At 34.4% G+C, this 23526-nt stretch overlaps 2 protein-coding genes and 1 non-coding gene across 3 annotated transcripts; 2 read left to right on the forward strand and 1 right to left on the reverse strand.

Moving 5' to 3' along the window:
- The first annotated feature begins 584 nt into the window (after positions 1–584).
- Positions 585–14778, forward strand: LOC147394634 (tRNA (guanine(26)-N(2))-dimethyltransferase 2-like). Its single transcript, XM_086453375.1, has 12 exons — positions 585–900; positions 3975–4289; positions 5241–5328; positions 5709–5830; positions 6070–6209; positions 6297–6369; positions 7746–7834; positions 7989–8094; positions 9842–10054; positions 13265–13459; positions 13787–13864; positions 14124–14778. Exons 1-12 carry the CDS (start codon positions 751–753, stop codon positions 14361–14363), a joined length of 1809 nt encoding a protein of 602 aa, XP_086309501.1. The 5' UTR covers positions 585–750; the 3' UTR covers positions 14364–14778.
- Positions 14779–16148: 1370 nt separating this feature from the next.
- TRNAD-GUC (transfer RNA aspartic acid (anticodon GUC)) lies at positions 16149–16220 on the forward strand. The gene has a single exon. It is a non-coding gene; the product is annotated as a tRNA-Asp (tRNA).
- A 3576-nt stretch (positions 16221–19796) lies between these two features.
- On the reverse strand, positions 19797–23085 carry LOC147394636 (putative UDP-arabinopyranose mutase 2). The gene is made up of 4 exons (XM_086454017.1): positions 22677–23085; positions 21130–21380; positions 20484–20652; positions 19797–20348 (listed from the first exon to the last, which is right to left on the reverse strand). The coding sequence occupies exons 1-4, from the start codon at positions 22998–23000 to the stop codon at positions 20001–20003; spliced, it is 1092 nt and encodes a 363-aa protein (XP_086310143.1). The 5' UTR covers positions 23001–23085; the 3' UTR covers positions 19797–20000.
- Between the last annotated feature and the right edge of the window lie 441 nt (positions 23086–23526).

Raw genomic sequence — 23526 nt, forward strand, 5'->3', positions numbered from 1 at the left:
TAACAACTCTCTTATTTATTACTACCATCACTTTTAAAATACACAAATAATATTTCTAAAAGCAGGGAACATGCAAGTTAAATGTTTAAAACCATGGTTTTAGTACCTCAAAATTCGATTGATCTGTTGACACTCTTAGAAGTAGGGCATCTTGATAACGACTAGGGTAATTAATGAACAGGTTTCAATTCGAATCCTAAAGGAATTAAAATCAAAATTATTAAATTTTCTTGATTTCGATTCATGTTCGTTCTATTTCTGATTCTCAAATTGAAGGAATTAACCACAATAATAGGAGATGGTCAATTTTTTTTAAGCAATCACCATTCTTATCAATTCCTATCAATTTTGATTCTCAATTGATTCAATTCCAAGAGACTCAATTATAATCAGTTCTAATAAAATGAGATCAAATGTGGGTCTTTTTTTTTTTTTTTTTCATTTTTCATTTTTCTTTTAATCTAAATGATAAAAAATAAATGGATAGAGAACCACTAGAAGCGCACTATAGCAAAACGTAATTAAAAATGCTAACGTATACCATTTGTGATAAATTAGGGTTTAAGAAGTCTTATCCCAAGAATGTACAGAGAACAAAGAGGGATTTTTATTGGGGTGAGTATATAAGAGAAATCTACGCGCTTTGTTTCAGAATTCAGACTCTTGAGGTTACGAAAAAGACTTACAAGAACAAATCCTTCCTTCCTTCAAAGAAAGAAAGATAAAAAAAAAAACTATAACAGAGCTCTAATGGGCGAAGTAGTAGGAGGTGAAGAACAGAAACAACAGAAATTGAACAAACCCATATCGACCGATCCCAACGACTACACCATCATCAAAGAAGGGGAAGCAGAGATTCTCATGCACGCAAACAATGAAGTCTTCTATAACAAAACCCAGGTTTTGTTTTTCTCTTCTGGGCTTTTGATTTTTGTCCAAAGTTTCATCTTTGCTTAATTAACTTTTCTTCCATGTTTTTTTTTTTCTTAAAAAAAAACAATTTTTTTTAAATAATAAATTCTGGGTTTTGTTGAGAACCATAAAAGAATGTCTGGAATTTATCACTTTTGGTTATTTAGTGTCTATGATGATAACAAAGGTCTTGATGAAGAACACTCTCAAACAGATCAGCCCCAAGATTCAATTATCAGACACACCTATCATCAAATGACCACGCGATCTCAACTTGGGAATTGGGATTAAGAAACCCAATCCCAAATATGCTAACTTGCACACACTTGAATCCATGCCAAAAGAGCCAAGATCTATATGAGATGCTTTAGCACATCCAGGTTGGAAGTTAGCAATGGAGGAAGAGCTTGATGCTCTCTACAAAAATCACACATGGAATCTAGTCCCTCGTCAACCCAACATGCAGTCATTGGTTCCCGATGGGTGTTCAGTGACCTTGATAAATGTTGGGGTCCAACTCCAAACCAATTGGCAATGAGTGGAGAGGTCCAAGAGCTTATAAGGAGAGAGACAAGGCAATGCGTGTCCAATCTGGGACTAAATTCAACATGTCCCACACATGTAGGCCCGACTGGGCCAAAGCACGTGGAGATATGAGCTGGGGCACGTGGAGGAGAGAAAGGCCCGCTCTGATACCAAAATACAAAAAAGAAGTTTCTTTGATTTAGACTCAATCTCTCAACCTGAGAATTGAGTGAGTATATTCATCTATTTATAATGTGTGTTGATACAAGGTAGTTCAGTTACTTGCATGCAAAATCACATCTTTTTAGATGTTTAAACAAATGAGTTTTAATTATTTTTTGGAATTATGTTTTGGATGTGGATTTGAAGAGGAGATGAAATGGCATTTTTAAGGAAGGTTTTGGATGGGAAATGTTGGGAATTTTCAAATCAGTGTGTGCTGTTAGTGAAATATATTAAATTTGAAACTCTGAATCTGAAGAATCAAAAGGGTATAGAAACTTGTGTTCATCATTCAAGAGTGAAGGGTATTGTTTAATTGGCATAGAGAGTTGGGTAGGAATTGGTCTTGCTGAGTGAGGAGTGCAGTAATCCCTTTTTGAGTACTTATAATCAACCAAGTCTATCATGATCAGGAACAGATAGGTTCTGATTTAAAACACTGGAATTGGTCCCAATTGAAGTCAGCACTTAAGTGACCTATCGAAACAACAACAAAAAAAGAAGTCGGCTTTTAGTGTGGTTGAGTTCTTCTTTATTCTTTAGTGTGCAAGAAGGGGTCTACTGTTGCGCATGTCTATATTAGTTGCATGAAGCCGGTATAAGTGCAGGAGTTTGTAAGTAGCTGTTGCAAGCAAGTTTAGTAGAATTATTATACAAAGTGAGAGTGGGAGCAAGATATCAGACCTGATGGGGATTGGGAAGCATCATCTTGGATTCCTCTCCAGTTGTTAAGCTCTCTCTTTTCTTTTCTTGTCTTGTCTTTTTTTTTTTTTATATGTAAGCTGGAGAACCCATGACCTCAAAGTTGCATAACAATATGTCAAACAATTGAACTATGGGTCTAAGCTCAAGTTTTCAAGTCCTCTTGCCGAGTAGATGTGCTTTGGACAAAAAATCACAGAAGAAAAAAGAGTTAAACATTTTTTGCTTGTATCTTCTCAGGTTGGTCTTCTCAACCACCTTATCTAATGAATCAGTTTTACCTATAAAAAAAAGAGAGTCAAACATGTCTATGTGCTTTGGCATTTTCTTAACAAATTATTGGCAATGATGCTTGTGGTTTTAATACTTTAAGACTATAATTTTCCTTTTTTCTATATTTATAAAATTTGGCAAGGACAGACGAAGGTACACCCTCCCTCCCCTGTTCTCATCAATGACTCTTTTGGTTTCAACACTTAACTCTTCTTCAATAAGTTCTAGACCCTTGAGTTATAACAAGAGCTGCCAATCAATCAGCCGCACTATTTGTCTTTCTATAAATATGAACAAAATCAATAGATACAAATAAGACATGTGCTTTTTAATCTCCATTAAGATTGACCTTTCGTGCCAAGGAGGCTCCCATTGGCCATTGATGTACCCAATAGCAAACCTTGATCGAAGTTTTCAAATTTTTGTTGTGCCTGTGTGGTGACATGAAACAACACTTCTAGGTACTTTCCATTCATTTGGTAGAATCAGTTTTCCCTTTTTATTTTTTTTATTTTTATAAAATGATTTAAATTGAGATTATGAATAATGTACTCTGGTATGTTCGGTTATGCAACTCAAAGTTTCCTTCATATACCACAAATTACTAGATTACCACCTTTTTGTTTTTATTGGTACACTATCTGTTATATATCAAAATTTAATATTGATATTGTCATGCCGCCATATTGGAATTTCTGGATGTTCTAGTGTCGGACACCTTTGAATACTTTTTGATGCCTAGCACCCATACCTCATGTCAAGTTAACATTGGGTAAGAATCATGCTTAACACCGGATTATTTATTAAATATATAAGGAATGGAGTGGATGGTATAAAACCAAACCAGAGGTTTTAACCATGGTTCTAATGACTGCAAAGTGCTAACACTAGGAAAGACCATAGGGAGGCATTTATACTGACATTGATGCCAATCACTAACAAATATCATAGGACACTTTTTTTTTCTTCGTTTTTTTTTTTTTTCATTTAGATCAGCGATAGTGCTACCAACTTGTAAATAAATGTGGCTCGTCTATGCTGGTCATTAGATTACACAACTGCATAAGTGGAAGCCTTCAGATTTTTGGAAGAAACTTACATAAATATTTGTGATTTGCTGCAGACAGATAGTCGTAATCCAACCAATAATTTCTTGGGAATTGAAGCTAGTCTTTGTTATATCTGCTTTTTAATTCTATCCGGATGCCAAAGATTTTTTACCAAGTGAAATTAAACTGTCTCTTAAGTAAATGATGGTTTAGTGTTCAGATTTGTGGTTCTTTCCTCAAGAATTATTATTTGATTTAATGTTCTTGATTTTGTTACGGTACGTTGTCCAGGTTAACAACAGAGATATATCTATTGCTGTGTTGAGGACCTTTATATCCAAACGCAAGGAAGAGCATGAATCAATGTTGAGCAAAAAGATGAAATCAGGACAGAAGGTTTCAACAGAGGATACTTCTGGAGATGTACAAGTGGAAGCAAATACAGATCATAGTGAAAAATCAAATGGTGAATGCAAAGAGCAGGTAGAGCAACCTCAAGAAAAACCAGTTTCCATTACAGATGAACCAGTTGCCATTACTGAAGAACCACCCAAGAATACAGAAGGAAAAGGACGAGGAGACCTGAAGCCACCAAAAGTTCTTGAGGTTTTGTTCTTTTCCATTCCTTTTATTTATTTGTTTTGTTTTTTCCCCTTTTACTGCTTAAGCATTATATGTAGTCTAGTGGCTAAATTACTCCATGAAATGGGACTTTACAGTGGGAAACACATTCTTGACAACACAGTGGTGGAAATTGCAAAGCATTATCATTTCACTGGGGTGTTAGAGAAGCTAATTATGTTCGAGGCTTATTTATTTATTTATTTGATGGGTAAGATGGACTTGAACCCACGGCCTCAAAGTTGTTTTGCCATGTGTCAAACCAGCTGAGCTATGGGTCTAAGCCCTGACGGTTATTTATTTAAGTAGGTTATGTAGAAAGGTACTTGTGTCTTTATTTTCCATTGTAAGGGCATTAATGACATTTTTCCATATGGGGAGAAGAGGAAGAGTAATATTGGAAAATGATAGAAGAAGAAAGATAATAAAATTAGGGGTATTTTTGGAAAGAGGAAGAAGAGAAAAGGTAAAATCCGTCCTTGAGATACATTGTTTATGGGTATAAATCTTGAGACAGAGAATGGGACCCACCATTTTGTTTTATTATATAGATTTATCTCTCTCTCTGATTGATCTCCCATTCTGTGAGAAATCTTTTTCTCTCTCTAGATTTCTGTCTTCTTCTCTCATTTTTAGGATATCTCATCTTTGATCTCTCCTTCTTTGGAGATAGTAATTAACTACAGATCTTTTTTGAATGAGTATTCTTGGAAAGGGGTAGAAGAGGAAAGACAATAAAGTTGGGGGTTTCCTTGGAAAGGGAGAAAGAGGGAATTTTTTTCTCTCGAGATACTCTCTATGGGGTATACATCTTGAGACACAGAGTGAGACCGTTCATTGTGTTTAATTATATAGATAATAGATGGGGTGTGAGAACATAACATGCAATCCCAATTCTTTCGTAACTTATTTATGTACTTATTTATGAATTTGCAGGCTTTGGCTGCTTCTGGGTTACGAGCTCTGCGCTATGCACGTGAAGTAGAAGGGATTAGTAAAGTTGTTGCCCTAGACAATGATAAAGGTAGCATCAACCTGTTTCAATATTATGTGTTTTGGAATGAAAAACAAAATTTAGAACCATGATTTGAGTCCTTGATCCATATGCATGTTCATGACCCATACAAGTATGTGGAATATACAAGCTCTGCTACGACAAGGCTTTAACAATTTGAAGGGTGGCTTTTCATGGAAGTGATGCTTAACAACAGGCCCCAGGATATGTTATTAAAGGGAGACATTGTATCAAAGACTTTAAACCACAGTTGTTTTGGAAATTTTAATTTAGCTTTTAAACATGCATTTTATGATTCGTTTTACACTAAACCTCATCTTATACTTTGTTTGTTGAGAAAATTAAGTAGTGCATCAGAGAAGCTAATCAAAGTGCTTTTCTATTTGCAGCATCTGTTGAAGCTTGCAAGAGAAACATAAAATTTAATGGTTCAGTAGCCTGTGAAAAGGTGGAATCTCATCTTGCTGATGCTCGTGTTTTTATGCTCACACACCAGAAAGAATTCGATGTGGTAAGCACTATATATACCATTTAACAGATATATTTTTGGAAATATTCTTTCCTTGATGCCAATTCAAGTTCTAGACAAACTTGTTTTCAATATTGTGGAAGATCGAATGGACACCATCTGATCATAAACCAGATTTATGGACTTTTCATACTAGAAGTCTTTTTCTGTCATTAACTGTATTACTTTTCTCGAACTTGTAATTCTATGTCTAGTATTCATACTTGTGATTGGAATTTCAGGTTGATCTTGATCCTTATGGTTCACCTTCTGTGTTCTTGGACTCTGCGGTTCAATCTGTCATTGATGGAGGAATATTGATGTGCACAGCAACTGATATGGCTGTGCTTTGTGGGGGCAATGGAGAGGTCTGCTATTCCAAGTAAGGGTTTGTGTTTCCTTTACCTTCAAATGGAACAATGTTCACAAATTAATGGTTCTCTTTTCTAATAATCGATCATTAAATTAGATATGGTTCCTATCCATTGAGGGGGAAATTTTGCCACGAAATGGCTTTGAGGATCCTCCTTGCGTGCATTGAGGTACATCCATATTCATAAAATGCTTTTTTTCTTTGAGATATATCTGTATATTTAACCAAAGCAGAGAACAATCTCTCTTTTCAAAAGAAGTAAAATAAAGTTGTTTTTGAGTTTCTTTCAAAAATTTCTTCTTGCTGATATTTTTCAATTATCAGAACCATGGAGAAAAAAGTTCTAAACCATATTCTCAACTTCCCCCCTTTCTTTTATTCTTTTGGGTTCATTTCATGTGTAGAAGAAAGAGACATATATGGAAAGCTAACCCCAACGAGTAGGCTAGTAGCAAGCCGAGCCTTGATAAGCTCCTCAGGGAGGTTAGGTCAAGTGTTTGAAACCCCATGAAGCAATGAATTCCTTGGAGCCACCCTCCAGGATCTGGTTGACCCTTGATTCAACCAGTTACACGTAAGACTTTTCGAGGGGGTGGTGCATGTGACCGTGAGATAAGTCTCACCCGAAGGGTTGGGATACCCACGATAAACATATATATATATAGGGAGCGGTTCAGCCACCCCATTATGGTGCCACACATTTTTCAAAACATGGGTTACAAGCTTTGGAATGAACTGATTTTTTGTGAGGATGATCTCTATGATGAGGAGATCATCCTCACCAAAAATCAGCCTATTCCAAAACTTCTAACCCCATCAAAAGTGATTTACAAAAATTGGATGGTCCACGATTCTTCAACTTGTAAACTTGGGTTAGAAGTTTCAAAATGAGCTTATTTTTGGTGAGGATGATCTCTTCGCCGTAGAGATCATCCTCACGTAGAGATCATCCTCACAAAAAATCAGCCTATTCCAAAACTTGTAACCCCATCAAAAGTAATTTACAAAAAATGTGTGGCACTATATAGGGCTGCTGAACGGCTCCCATATATATATATATATAAGGTAGTATTCGTCAGACAATGTTAGGGGGGCAGAGATCATCCTCACAAAAAATCAGCCCAATACGAAACTTTTAAGCCATAAAGGGCAAACGTTGTCTCCCTAGCGTTGTTTTCCAAATGCTACCCATGTATATATATATGGAAAGCTAAATTATGAATACAATATCCTTTCCAAAGAAAATGTATAAATACAATAATTGACAATTGCTTGGCATTAATTATAAAAATTTAGTTGCAATAGACATTTAGTAGGTCTGTTCTTTAAATTCATATCATATCCCTGTTTATTTTGTTTGACGTTGTAATCAATGCATATCATTAATTTAATTGACAATTTCTTAGCATTAATTATAAAAATTTAGTTGCAATAGTCATTTAGGAGGTCCCATTCTTTAAATTCATATCACATCCCTGTTTATTTTGTTTGACGTTGTAATCAATACATATCATTAATTCTGTTCTGCTTTTTCCCTTAATGCAGAGCCACGCAAATCGCTACAAGCGGTACATTGTTCCGATCCTCTCTGTACAAATGGATTTCTACGTCCGAGTGTTCGTGCGCATATTCACGTGGGTGATCTATTTCTTGTAGGAATATTAAAATAATAGTTAGTGGGGCAATTAATTTGATGTGTTTTCTTGGGGTCAGATGTTCTTTTTCATCCCAACATTACTTAAGCTAGTGTATATTTAAGCTAACATGTAAAAAATGGGTGATTTGTAGTTCTGCAAGTGCAATGAAGAATACCCCTCTCAAGCTCTCATATGTATATCAGTGTATTGGCTGTGATTCTTTCCACCTGCAATGTCTTGCGAGGACCGTCACCAAGGTATATATCTGATTCCATATATACCATCATACTTTTTACACTGGTGATGGCTATTTCATATCGACAGCTATGCAAGTTGGTTACACATATGTTGATGTCAACCGTCTATATCTATGGGAAATATAAGAGTTAAATATGGCATCACATCTATTTAAATAATTAGAGTAATACAAACTGTTCATTTGAACTTAAAAAATTTGAACGTATAAAGAATAAGAATCCATAAAAAAATAAAATTAGTGAGCTGTTATTGGCACCCCAACTTTTACTTAATCCACCACAATTTCTTGAATTATTTATCACACCCCAGTTAAACATTAAAACACTCTCTTCAAACATTACAAAGGTTTGGCTCAAATTGTAATCTCAATATTACAAAACATTATAGCACTCATTCAAACAATTTCAGTGGTTATTTACAATTATGAATACGATCATAATCCTAGAACCAAAAAATAGAAATATAGCAATAAAAAAAAGAATGGAGAGCTTCTATTGGCACCCTAACTTTTACTTATTCTCAACCATTCACTTATTTTCTTTATTTTTAATTGGGCTGTAAGAAGGAAAAATTAGGGTGCCAATAGCACTTCTCTAAATTTATGGACAAGATAAGTTTAGTTTTTTTTCCAAGTACATCATTTCTTGATACCTAAAAAAATCCCTTTATTTTTTATTTTTTTCTGATTCTCGTCAATACCTTTGTAAAAAGACTGACATGCATACACATACATATTCATATACATATAGCTTGATGTTTACATATCAAAAAGAAACTTCTATATGTAATAATACACGACTGTAGGATCCACAGTTGCAATAGTTATGTAGGGGATAAACTTCTCATCGAGTTATAGTTTTGTAGGGCTCACTTTATTTTCTTTACTATTCACCCCCTCTAACTTTATTATATTTCCTCTTTTGCCCCTTTAAATTACTTTACTGTTTTTCATTTTTTACCCCTTTAACTTCAATTTTTTTAAATAAGACCCCTCCAACTTTAATTTTTTTTCGTTTTTACCCCTTTAACCTGAAAGAGGATGCCTGTGCCATAGGCACGGGCGAACTATAATATATAATAAAACACAACTATAAGGTCTACTTTGCTACAGTTTTGTGGAGGATAAATCTCATATCCAGCTACAATATTGTGGGGGATAAACATTCCATCAACTACAATTTTGTCGGTCTCACTTTATTGTTTTTCCTCTTCGCCCCTCTAACTTTGCTAGTATATATATGGGTCATGTCCAGTGACTCATGTAAAAACACTTGATCCCAATGTTGTACATGGGTCGGGTCCAGTGACTCATGTAAAAACACTAGATCCCATTTTGTAAACTCAAAATTCCATGTTGGGGGTTTTTCCTTGGAATATATCTCTTAGATATGTATCATTGGGATTTACATAAATCTCAACCGTTGGATTTTTTTTTTTACTTGTTCAGGAACATATGTTTTTTTTACATTAGTCATTTCCCACGTGTAGTGTATACTGTGTTTATGTAATATATGGAAACAAGAGAAAGGATAAATTAAGATTCTATACTATTTAACACAGAACTATTTCAGCATGTCAACACAGCATTTTTTTTTCTTCAAAAAAAGTTCCCTCATACATAATTCAGAAAAAAAATTCTCAATATATTATCCTTGCTGTTTCATAGCTGGATTTTGACTTTATTATTTATCCCAAAACGAATTATTTTGACCTTATTTCTTTCTTTTTATTGTTCACTCTCATAAGAATAACAGCGTACGATATTTGCCGGGGTTTGGTCCCGCAGTTCCTCAAGAATGCAGTGACTGTGGGAAGAAGTTTAACATGGGTGGACCCATTTGGTCTGCTCCCATCCATGATCAAGAATGGGTAGCTGCCATTTTAGCAAATGTTAAATCTATGAAGGATCGGTATCCTGCCTATGATCGGATCTCGGCAGTGTTGACAACCATATCGGAGGTACTAGCAAATTTTTGTTATTTTAAATGTTAATCGTCAAGAAATCATTCAATTGATATCTTTCTCAACCTTTTGTCTAAGAAGTTGTTTTATGTTTTACCCTATGTTTTGCCATACGTGTTTTGTCCTCCGTGGGTTAGAGGTTTTGGAATGGGGTGATTTTTGGTGAGGAGATCATCCTCACCAAAAAATCAACCCATTCCAAAACTCCTAGCCCCAATATATTTATATGAGGGTGGATCAATGGTTTTTCAAAATATAGGTTAGAAGTTTCGGATTGAGCTGATTTTTTGTGAGGATGGTCTCTATGATGAGAAGATCATCCTCACAAAAAATCAGCTCGATCTAAAACTTCTAAGTCCATCAAAAGTGGTTTACAAATTATTGGTAAAAAATCAACAGTTCACATTCTAAATCCCTTTTGATGGGGTTAGAAGTTTCAGATTGGACTGATTTTTTTAGGATGATCTTCTCATCATAGAGATCATCCTCACAAAAAATCAGCTCAATCTGAAACTTCTAACTCATATTTTGAAAAATTATTATTATTACATTGTTTTTACATATGTCCCATGATCCGTCCCCTGTATATATATATATATATATATGGGGGCGGTTCGAGGGACGTTTTAGAAACTGTCTTGGAAACCCATGCGTTTCACTCGTTGGATATTTGGGAAACAACGGATAAGATTGGATTTCTAATTGGAAATAGGAGAGAGAAACTGCAGTTTTAAAAAAGAGTTCATTGATTTTTAAAAACCTCCTTCTATTTTTCATTACATTAAAAATAAATCCCTGATTTAATCTCAAGTTCTCAACAGGCCATTTTTATTAGTCTCTCTCAAGATATGTTTTCTCTGCAGAAATAACACATACAGAGAACACCTTCGAACCCTTCTCTCTCACGAATCTCTCGACAGGAAACCCTCAAAAACGACGGGATAACTCTCTCTTCCTTCACGTGTTTCTCTCTCTCTCTCTCTCTCTCTCTCTCATTTGGAATCGCTCTGTCAATATTCCAATTCATGAGGATGAGCAAGATGATGATATTGTTTCAAAGTCTATCAAGGTCTCCTTATTTGCCATGGTCAGGGCCCTTCCTCAAATCTCTTCAATCATGTTATCATTGACACTCACGTTGTCTTGAGGCTGTGTAATCTCAATTGCTTTGAATGAGGGTTTTTACTCTTATCATCAAATATGGATTTAGTTGCTCAGAAGATCTTGCTATGGCTGGATGTCATTGGAGTGGAATGAAGAAATTCTATTGGTGGTTCAAAACGATTCATCATGTGTGGGCCAAGATTGGAGTTCCTTTATGTTGAGTCCACCAGGTTCAAGATTCTCCCAATTTGAGAGAATTCTGCCCTAGTTGGAGGCATTAGAGCAATCTTTTGTCCTTGTTAATCTCAAAACATGTTTTTCGAATCCTCCCTGCCCTGCTATATTTTTCTTAATTCGGATGATTACTTGGTAAGCACTTTTTTGTGATTTCAGGACATTCTTATAATAATCACAAAGCCTTCGAAGTAGATTTACCCCTCAAATCATTTCCCTTAGTTATATAGTAGATATCTCTCTTTCTTTCAAAATATATACGTGAGGGAAGAGAGAGCTATCCCACTGTTTTTTTGGTTTCCTGTCGAGAGATTCGTGAGAGAGAAGGGTTCAAGAGAACATATCTTGAGAGAGACTAATAAAAAATAGGGATTTATTTTTAATGTAATGAAAAATAGAAGGAGGTTTTTAAAAATCCAAGAACTCTTTTTTAAACTGTAATTTCTCTTTCCTGTTTCCAATTAGAAATCTTATCCGTTGTTTCCCAAATATCGGACGAGTGAAACGCATGGGTTTTCAAGACGGTTTCCAAAACGTCCCTCGAACCGCCCCCTATATATATATATATATATATATATATATATATATATATATATATATATATATATATATATATATATATATATATATATATGGGTCAGGTTCAAGGGCCATGTGAGAAAACATGTAAGAAAACTTTCGTTTTTCAAAATAAGGGTTAGAGGTTTTGGATTGAGCTGATTTTTTGCAAGGATGGTCACTATGATGAGAAGATCATCCTCACAAAAAATCAGCTCAATCAGAAACCTCTAAATCCATCAAAAGTGATTTACAAATTAGTGATAAAAATTGAAAAAAAATCGACGGTCTACATTCTAAATCACTTTTAATGGGGTTAGAAGTTTCAGATTGGGCTGATGTTTTTTTTTGGATGATCTTCCCATCATAGAGATCATCCTCACAAAAAATCAGCTCAATCTAAAATTTCTAATCCATATTTTAAAATTTTATTTACCGCCGAAAGTTTTCTTACATGTTTTCTCACATGGCCCTTGAACCTGACCCTATATATATATATATATATCAGATGAGAATGAGATATTTTCTATGCATAATTGATGTCCAAATCAGAAAGCATAAGGCTTATCATGGTAGGAAGTTCGTGCATCTCCCCATTGGCTTTACAAACCTTGGACCATCTCATCAATCAAGGGTATTGACCACTCTTGGAAAAGAATCTGACTAGCCTTACTAACTTAGTAAGATTTCAACTCTTACTAAGGGTTCTTGACCTCACCTTGTGGAATCGAAAAACATGATACAATCCCATAGGAGGTTGTAGAGGACAAAATTCTATGAACATTGAAAAAAAAATGATTGTTTTTTCACCGTTGAATTTTAATTTTAAATTTGGGAGTTCTGTGAAAGTTCAGTAGCCGTCCATTTTCAAAATCTTGGATCAAGCTCAAAATCAAAATTTGAACTCATTTAGAGTTTTTCCATGAAATCTAGAGGTCTGTGGTGTTGGATTGCCAATGTGGTAATTCATTATAGCAAAACAACCCTTAGTAAGACTTAAAATCTGACTAAGGAAAAACAGTTTCCTCGGAAAAAGGGATGAGTGTGGACTTCTATAATCCCATCACATCATCATCATTATTTGGGGTTGACTGAACAAATCATGATCCTCCATTCAATTCTTTCTGAAGCCATGTCTTTTGTCAACTCAAATACTTACCACTTCCTATAAATAGGGAAGGATCCTCTCACTTGGGAGTTACTCTTAAAGCTTCTATGCTCCATGATCTTTAACCAAACCCTTTTTAACCCTCTATCAGCATTAAGTCATGTATGGCTGCAGCTAATTCTCTACTAACTTGCTATTTGCAGGAGTTGCCCGATGTTCCTCTCTTCTTGAGTCTTCACAACCTCTGTGCAACTCTAAAATGTACTTCACCTTCAGCAGTTATATTTCGTTCTGCAGTGATCAATGCAGGATATCGCATCTCGGGAACTCACGTGAATCCATTGGGGCTCAAATCCGATGCTCCCATGGATGTCATTTGGGACATCATGCGCTGCTGGGTAATCAACTACCTTTTGCTTTCTCTATTTTTAAACTAAGAACCCTCAAATGTTTTTTGAGGTTATAATTAGAGAGATGCTATTAACACACCAAATTTTACTTATAATACACCAATTCATTTGTAAACAACCTCTTAATTTCTAAAGGATTGGTGTATTGTAAGTAAAAGTTGGCGTTGCAATAGAATTTCTTTATAAAATTAATAAAGCCATCAAGAATTTTAATGTTATTTCTTCTCTAATATTGTTAGATTAATGGGTTATGAAAAAGTAATAAAACCATTCGTGAAATTTCCACTTACGAGTTCCTCATTTACTCATCTGTAGGTCAAGAATCATCCAGTGAAAGCTCAACCTCCAGATCAATCAGGAAGTGTGATCCTTGCCAAGGAACCGAATTTGCAAGTAAAATCTCTAACCTTGCCATTTTCACCCTCCGTTTGTTAAAGATAGATTCTATTGCCGCACCAAATTTTGCTAACAGCACCCCAATTCATATGTAAATCGCCAAAGAATTAACACACATTTGGGGTGCTTTTAGTAAAAGTTTGTGCGGAAATAGCTCTCTTTGTAAAACTAGTGACCCAAAATTAGGGAGCTTGTAGTCTTCGAGGTCTCAATCCAATTTTGGGCTAAAATATATATATTTTCTTATTTTGTGTAGGCCAATTTTGCTCGAGCAGTTGCCTCACTAAGCAAAGCACAAGCCAAGAAGGTGGCACGCTTTCTTCCTAATCCCGAGAGGCACTGGGGCCCTAAACTTAGGGCAGGTCGTCAGATCACGAGCAAGCACGCTTCTTTATTGGGCCCACTATCAATTAATAATGGATCTAATAATCACGATGAAGGAGACGAGCCTGATACTAAGCGTCAAAAAATGGATGAACCTACCCCATCTTCATGACGAGAACATTAATCCAAGTCTAGATGTTGTGTATCTCAAGTCTTGGTTGTTTATCCAGGCAAGTTTGTTCTCAAACCCAAGTTTTAATTATTGAATTTGTTGAAATCTCCGGTTGAAAGACAAACCTTGATTACCCGAAATGTGAGCATTTTCAGTGAGAGCAAAATTGCCTTGTGAAGTTGAAAGCCTTTCCATCAAATTTTGAACTATTGTTTCTTTAGATTTTATTTATATTTAATATGGATTGAGTTATATATTCTGGTGAGGTTGCTGTAACATTTGCTCAAACCTGTAAGTTACTTCTGACGTATTCACAGCTGTTATAGCTTATTATAGGATCATAATAAATATGTGAATCCTGAGAGTTGGCTTGTCATTTGGATGCCTTATATATCATGGTTGGTTGGTTGGGAGTGTAGAGCGTTTTTTTTTTTCTTTGGAATATTTGATGACTAACTATTCTTCAAGTCCAGGTTGTTTGCTAATGTTTGCAGATACTCAAAAATTTTATAAACTTAATTGTTACAAAAAAACATTACTTGAGATACTAAAAATCTCACACAATTCGGCAATCCCCAAAATTCGTTATGATACCATAGATATGGGTTCAATTTCCGTCGGCTTGAATGGCTTCCTTTAGAGCAAACAGATAGGCCTTTCACGCCTCAGGGGTATCATTCATCATCCTAGGTAAGAACAACGAATGCGTAGCTAGAAAACAGCATGAGAGAATAAAAAAATAAAGAGCCGTGATAATCTGACTACCCCACCACCCATACTCTCCTAATGTGGCATGTGCATAGGGTTTTTCCTTGAGGTACACAAGCCACGTTAGGAGAGTAGAGTAGAGGGGGAGTATCTCAGGCAAAGTCAGAAAATCATTTTTCAAAAAGAAAAAGGCTAAGGAAAGGGCTAACTCTTAACACTCTCTTTCGCGGGATGATGAGAAGAAAGATAGTTTTCTCGCTTTGGTTGATCGTAAGGAAGGACTCCCTTTAAGGCAGTACTTTTCCTCTTTTTCTCCTAATATCATTCGTTCGGCTTACTTCTCATAAGGAGTCGATGGTGGTGTTAGAAAAGTCTACTCTTTTCGTTGTGAGGATTCTTATGAGAAATTTGTTGATTTGTTTATAAATGCATGTATCGTTAAAAATCGTTCGCCCTTAGATAAGGAGGGTCTCACTTCCCCTTATAGACCGAAGAAAAATATGCAGTTGGTAGGATCAAAGAGTATCTAACAAGTCATTTTTCAATTTATAGGCTAAACCAAGCTTTATATAACAGTTGTGAGTTAAGACACAAAGTTGTCATCAAAATCATTTTTAATTTTATGCAAAAAGCTTAAATCAAATTTGATTTCCATTTTGGTCATTTTCTTCATTAATTTGAAACATTCAATCTTTAAGTTCCTTCTTGGTCATATTCTCCTATTTAATATCGATACATTGTTACGAGTTCATTAATTTTTATTTTTTGCTATGGTTATTTCCAAAGAAGAAAAAAAAAAAAAAAAAACCATTATACTTAAATAATATGGCTAAAATAGCTTTTTTTTTTACTAAATTTATTCTTATATCCTTTTGATTTTACAAAAATTATTGAATATTTTTAAGTGGTAGTATAAATTCAAATTTCAAAAACGGTAATCTCACCTCCAAAACGGTAACATCTACTCCCATTTGAAATTTGCCTAGTGCCTACTGCCTGTGTGATTCTATGAGCTTTAGAGGTGAACCAAGTGAAATTTTATTTTTCAATATATTAGAACAATACTTCATCAACAAAGTCGTTGTAGTATAGTGGTGAGTATTCCCGCCTGTCACGCGGGTGACCCGGGTTCGATCCCCGGCAGCGGCGAAAAGCTTTTTGTTGTTATTTCATGTAAATTATAAGACTCATATTAAAATATAAATAATTTTTTTTAACATTTATCAAATTCAACTATCATATTATTCAATTATAATCATAATGCATAAAAAAGTAAGGAAAAATTATGAAAAAAAATCCAAAAAAAAAATAATTATTTATCAAAAAGAATATAATTTTTGAAAAATTATAAAAAAGATAAAAAAAACCAGCCATTAAAGGGCCGGTATTTTTTTTCTCTCTCTTCTTTAACTCACCTATTTTTTTAAAAAAAAATTTGAATTTTTTTTAAAATACCAGCCATTAAAGGGCCGGTTTTTTTTTCTCTCTCTTCCCTTCTCTTCTCTCTCCTCTTTAACTCACCTATTTTTTTTAAAAAATTGAATTTTTTTTTAAAACTAATCATTAAATGACTGATTTTTTTCTCTCTCCTCTTTAACTCACCTATTTTAAAAAAAATTAGAATTTTTTTTTAAAAAAACTGACCATTAAAGGACCAGTTTTTTTTTCTCTCTCTTCCCTTCTCTTCTCTCTCCCTTTAACTCACCTATTTAAAAAAAATTCGAATTTAAAAAAAAAAAATCAGCCATGAAAGGATCGATTTTTTTCTCTCTCCTCTTTAACTCACTATTTTTTTAAAAAAAATTAGAATATTTTTTAAAAAAATCGACCAATAAAAGGCCTATTTTTTTCTCTCTCTTCTCTTCTCTCTCCTCTTTAACTAACCTATTATTTTTTTTAAATTAGAATATTTTTTTAAAAAATCGACCACTAAAAGACCTGTTTTTTTCTCTCTCCTCTTTAACTGACCTATTTTTTTATAAAAAAACAAATTAGAAATTTAACTCACTTTTTTTTTTTTTAATTTGAAATTTAACTCACCTATTTTTTTTCTCTCTCCCTCCTCGATCTCAACGACACAAAATAGGTGAGTTAAATTTTGAATTTAAAAAAAAAAAAGGTGAGTTAAAGAAGAGAGAGAAGAGAAGAGAGAGAAAAAAAATCAATCCTTTAGTGGTTGGTTTTTTTTTTAAATAGGTGAGTAAAAGAGGAGAGAGAAGAGAAGAGAGAGAAAAAAAATACCGGCCCTTTAATGGCCGGTTTTTTATCTTTTTTTTTTATTTTTCAAAAATTATATTCTTTTTGATAATTTTTTTTTTCCATAATTTTCCCAAAAAGTAAATGTTTATTTTAAAAATATATTTTGTGAAGTAATTTGTTTTGGTAACCATTAAACAAGACACATATTAAAATAAAATAAAAATGTAAATATTTTCAAGTATATCTTATCAAATTAAAATGTCCGATCGAGGATCTCCAATGGCGTCCAAATTTTTGTGGTAATTCCAAATTTTAAAATTGTGTCCCATAAATCGTCTCCATTGCAAGTGCTATATGAACTCTGATGTTGACATTACTTTTAGAATATTTCAAATTTTGCTAAATTGTCATTAGTGTTGAAAAAGAGTATTTTTTTTTTTTTTTAAATTGCCAACAAAAACATAAAAAAATTATTATAATTATTTATTTTACCAAATTATCATCCAAAACACACAAATGACATTTTTTTAAGATGAAACATTGGAGATACATGTGTAAAATATGACTCTTGTTTTTTCACTTTATTATTTTTAAAAATGGAATTGAAAAGAAGTAAATATAGCATTGTCACTGGAGACACTCTCATGCATGGTTTTTAAACTCGTCCGAGACCGAGATGTATCGCCTGAGTTAACTCGGTATCGGAGTCCAACGAGACCAACTCACAAAGTGTTATGAGACGAACGCGTATCGTGAGATAAGCAAGTCATCTCAGATGATATTTTCGATTATCTCGGGCGTTACAAATGAGACAACGCAGTAATGATTTAACTCGCGAGTTAAACGAGACGTATCGGACGAGATTTTTAAAATCTCGTCCGAGTTAACCAATACAAACGACTTAAAGTCTCAATCCTCAAATTTTTCACTCCCAAATCGATTTTTTTTTTAATTATATATTTTTTTGGATTCATTTTTTTATAGGAATTATTTCTGAATTTTTTCAGATTTTTTAAATGGTTAAAAACCATTGTCTCAATATCGAACAAGACGAGACGTATCATCCAAGTCAATTCAGTATCGGAACTAAACAAGACGAGATGTAATACCGAGTTTAAAAACCATGCTCTCATGCTAATCCAAGAGTCGTGCCAGAGTGACTACTCAATTCATTGCGTTTCACACTAATTTGACGTAGAGGTGTGCACAAAACCATAGAGGCTTTACACTCATATCTCGATTAAAAGCATCTATGGTGCAATGTGAAACGTAGTGAATTGTGCAATCACTTCAACATTTTCCTTAATCCAATTATAATCATAAGAATACCAAAAACAAAAAAGAAATTTTTTTTGTTCATTTGGAGATAATGATAATAAAAAATTGAAATAGAAACTTAATCAATAACAACTAAAGTTCATGGAGCATTGATGGTGTTTTAGAGGAGGAAAGCACCATACTTAGAAAATCAACATGCAATGGAGCAATTGCCATGAGTAACAGTTGGTCAGGAAAGAGGAACAGTTGCATCCCTAAACATGACAATTTTTTTAAGAAGAAAGAAAAAGTTTAAAACGCGTCTTGCATGTCTGATGATTAAAACGATTAAAAAACAAGACTTTTTCATTTGAGACAAAAAATGCCATTCTATTCCAGATTTTTTCATTTTTTATTTTCACAGGAAAAGATGTGAACACTTACTTGTTTTCTCAATATGGGATTTGATACATAATTGAATTTGGTGATTCATAAATGGAAAAATATGGGATTTGGTGATAATAACTTGATTTTATGAATTTTCATTAGATATTTTTTTCGTAATTTTTCATATATTTTTTTATCTTTTATTTTTATCATTTTTTTCCAGCTTTTTCTTATTTTTTTCCCAAGTTTTCCCATGCCCATTTAAATCCGTACTCAAACTTTGTGACTATGATACTTCCAATGATAAATAAAGAGTGATTTTTTTAAGAGATCATTTTTTATGACAGTTTTTTCTTTGATCATGATTTGCATCTATGCTGAGTCTCAAGAGTCCAACTTATAAACCAATGGCCTTCAAATCTTGTTTATAGTCATATGGACTGAGCCTTGCTTTCACCATCAAAGAGACTTGTTTTACTAGTTCTTTTGATAAATATCACATAGTCATATGGACTAAGCCTTGCTCTCACCATCAAAGAGACTTACTTTACAAGTTCTTTTGGTAAATATATCAACTCAACTAGAGTCACAATCTGCCAACCAATTCAATATTTCAATATGCAGTATTGTGGTCACAAGTCTTGACGACTTTTACCAAGGAAGGCCGGCCTTCTTCCACCACATAAAAGCCGTTTACCAAAAACAAATTTTTATTGGATACATTTTGGAGTGTTGTGCCCACTTCCCTTAAGACTTGACAAGTCTCAATTCAAAATTCAAAATAAGCCAACAAGAAAATTTTGATCATCAAAAGTTAAACAAAAAAGAATGGCAACAGACCCCACACCATTCATAGATCTCATGTACCATGACCCCACCACCTTAAAAACAAAACTAATTTCAATACTGAATCAAATGTCTTTTATTGTTCTATAAACTCATAATAAAAAGATGAAAGATTATAATCCTCCAAACTGCAAAAAAAATAATAAAAATATACTCCAAGCTTCCCATCTAGAAGAAGCTTAGAGAGGAAATCAAACTAATGGCGAAAAACATGATAAATGTAGTTAGTAATCAAAGTCTCTATTTGGCGGTGCCGTTGGGTACTTTTGCTGCAACATTTCCAGATGAAGGTGGGTTGAGCTCGTCCCAAGCATCGATCCATGTGACCATTGCATCCGCTAGCTTAGTGAAGTAGGGGTCCACCTTTCCAAGCTTAGCTCTAACCTGCTTGGATAGTTCAATGTAGCATTTTTGAACGGTGGTGCATTCCTTTGTAAGGGTAGCAGATTGGAAGAAAGGTATTAGCTCTTCTTGCCAGTAGATACCATTGTATTCCTTCTTGAGGTTCACGAATGGGTTGCTCGCTTTGCTGTGCCAAATGTAGGGCAGACCAGTCTTGATACCCCATCCCATGTGATCACATATCACCTACAAAATCATAAACCGGATGAAACAATTACGATATAATGCCCATCACGTACATGGAAGTAGATTTAAGGTAAAAAATGTTCAAATTTGGAAGAAATGAGAGATTAACACAGAAAAATAATGATGAAATAGTACCTTAGTACACCAGCCAGCCCACATATCGTCGTACCGTCCAATTGGCTGACCATCACCCATGAGTCCAAAGTACATTGCAGGGCCAATCAGCTCACGATTGAATGTCAGATTCATACCACACATGGGAAAGAGAGTGCCCTTTGGAATTGTTAGAACAGCATCAACATACCTGACAAAAAAAAAAATACAGAGAGGTTCAACAAAGATGGCAAATAAGAGCAACTCTAAATGGAATACCTAAAATGACTATCCATAATGTATAGCCATGCGTTTATGGATACCCATTTTGGATATTCAAGGGCGTATGCACTCCAACCATGCTATTCAAAATGACTATCCATAAATATTTTAATAATTTTTTAATTCAACCCAAAATGGAGAAGGAGATGGATAATGCATTGGAAACCCATAAAATCCAAAAAATGACTCCAAAATGGCAGTTGGGAGGATGGAGAGTCCAAGCTTGCTAGCCAAAATGGGTATTGAAAATCCCACTCCCCCAAAATGGATAGTGGGATGGATAATGCGTTGAAAATACATATTTTGGATTTAACTCTCCAAAATAGAAGTTGAGAGTGGATGGAGAGTGCGTTGGAGTTGCTCTAAGCATATAATTCTTCTAATACTGAGTATAGGATGTGCAAACCTGGTGTTCCTCTCACGAGGCTTGACAAGCTGCGTGGGAGCATCATAATCAGGGATGTTGAGCCAGAGACCATGGGAAACAGCCGTGGGGGCACCCTCACGGAGACTAAAAGGGTACCCACGAACGAAGTCTGCCCCATCTCTGTATGGATCATACAAAGTGTTGAAGAAAAATGGTGTGGATGGGGAGAGAATGTTCTTTATGTGTTGCTCAAGGGCGTTGATCTCTTTGCCTGATGGATCTTTAGCAACCTGTTTATCAACATAGTCAACAAAGAATTCACAAGTTTAAATCCAAAAACAACCAACTACAATTAAAGCCACAAGTTACTACAAAAGTTACACACATGTAATAATAAAATTGACAATAAACAAGGCAAAAACATATGCAATTAATTATCAAAGAGTTCCGAGTGGTGTTGAGCTCAACCGACAATTTTCCAGATCTTCCATTAACAGGTTCTCTTTGACAGTCACAAATTACCCATTAATGAGAACCCAACCAGGCAATGCGATCTAAAATTTCACAGTTGTATGTCTCTCTTTTCTTTTTTCTTTTTTCTTTTTTCTTTTTTCTTTTTTTTTTTTTGACATCAAAATAATGGTTTCAAGTGAAAATTTTGGCAAGTAAAATTAGATCAATGTAGCTGAGACAGAGAGGGTAAAACAATCCTAGAACTGCTAGATCTCCCTCGAAATACAATTCAAATTTGCTTCATTATATTCAAACCCTCTCAGCTCAAAACATAACTTTTATACATTATACAAAGAAATCCAAAACCATAAAAATTCTCATGTCATATAACTGAAATTAAAGAGAATGAAGATGACAAGATCTCTAATAAAACTTGGACAAAATACAGGAGACCTGCAAACACGTTACGATTATTTTCCACAAACAGATCATTGTCACCTCCATATTCCCAAAGTCAAAGAAACCATAGATCAAATTCTAGGAATAAACTGCCAACACACACCCATTAAGGAAAATTGGATGTAAAGACTGAGAAAAGTGTGAAAATGAAGATCAATTGGTTGAAAGACTGTTACAAGCCAGATAAATGAATAAGAAGCCCACATGTACTAAACACAAAACACTTATTTTTATGGGAAAAAAAATACCCATTATCAGAAAATATGCAAATCAAAAGAAATTCTATTAGAATTCCTTAAGCAGAATTTTTCTTAGCAACTAAATCACATCAAAAGTTCATCTGTGAGAGAAAAATACGAAATTTAAACAAAATCATAAACTACTGCAGATCACAAGAGTAGCAACCAAATTATAAGAACCCAAACTAATCAGAATAAAATTCAAAACAACGAAACCATATTCAAATCAACAACACAAGAAACTCTAGAAGAAACCCCCAAAATACCCAAAAATCTAATAAAATCCGAAACCCATTTTTCATAGAACACCCATCTTTCCAAATTCCAACCAAAATGGGCCAAGATCCTATCTTTATCCCCAAAATCGAAAACCCATAACAGGAAACTCAAAACCCAGAACCAAAATCTTTATAATAAAAAAAAAACAACACTTACGAAGCAATCATCATCGATCGTGAAGATATACTTCTTCTTGGACACCATGTAACCGAAGCATCTGCAAGCAGAGTCCTTGAAGGAAATGCAGGATGCCTTGGGACCCAAAATCTTGTTAATGTCGTTGCGATTGTAGAGTTCGTAATCGAATCCTTCTGGAACTTTGATCGTCTTGGATGGATCACCATCTTGAACAATAATTAGATGGTAAGGTTGAAAGTAGGGTCTCCACATCTCGAGGAAATCAAGATTTCGGATTGTGGGGATAACGATATCGAGTTCATCTTTCAGAATTGGAGTCGGAGAAATCGAAGCTTCCGCCATTAACGATAAAGAAAGAAAGAAATCTGAGAAATCTAACAGAGAGAGAGAGAGAGATAGAGAGCGTTTCAAGTTGGAGATGTGAGAGTGGGGTGTGTGTTCAATTTAAATCGTTTAATGCAAGGTGGCACGTGCTAATCCAGCGTGTCGGCACTAGTACGAACGTGTGAACATTGTCATTGGTTGGGGGAAAGGACACCTAATTCGAAGAAACCGGTGATTTTGGCCTAATGCGTTCAAACTTTAAACAAAGATATTTGTAAAATAATGTCAAACTAGGAGAGAAGGGTATTTTGGGAATTAGAAGATAGATTAGAGATACAATCTTGCTGGATTGAAACCATTGATTATCCTCAGTCTATAATATCGTATCTTGAGAAAAGCATTTATGACTTTTTTTTTCATATTTGAGTGTTACTTTGAATGTTATTTTAAGTCATTTTAATATTTTTTTTATTAGAGTCGTGCTAGAGTGACCTCAACGGGAGACACATTGAAGACATTTTGATGTGATTCGCGCATGTCTACA

Source organism: Akebia trifoliata, chromosome 9, assembly GCF_017979445.1.
Source record: "Akebia trifoliata isolate Shusen 1 chromosome 9, ASM1797944v1, whole genome shotgun sequence".
Taxonomy (NCBI): Eukaryota; Viridiplantae; Streptophyta; class Magnoliopsida; order Ranunculales; family Lardizabalaceae; genus Akebia; species Akebia trifoliata.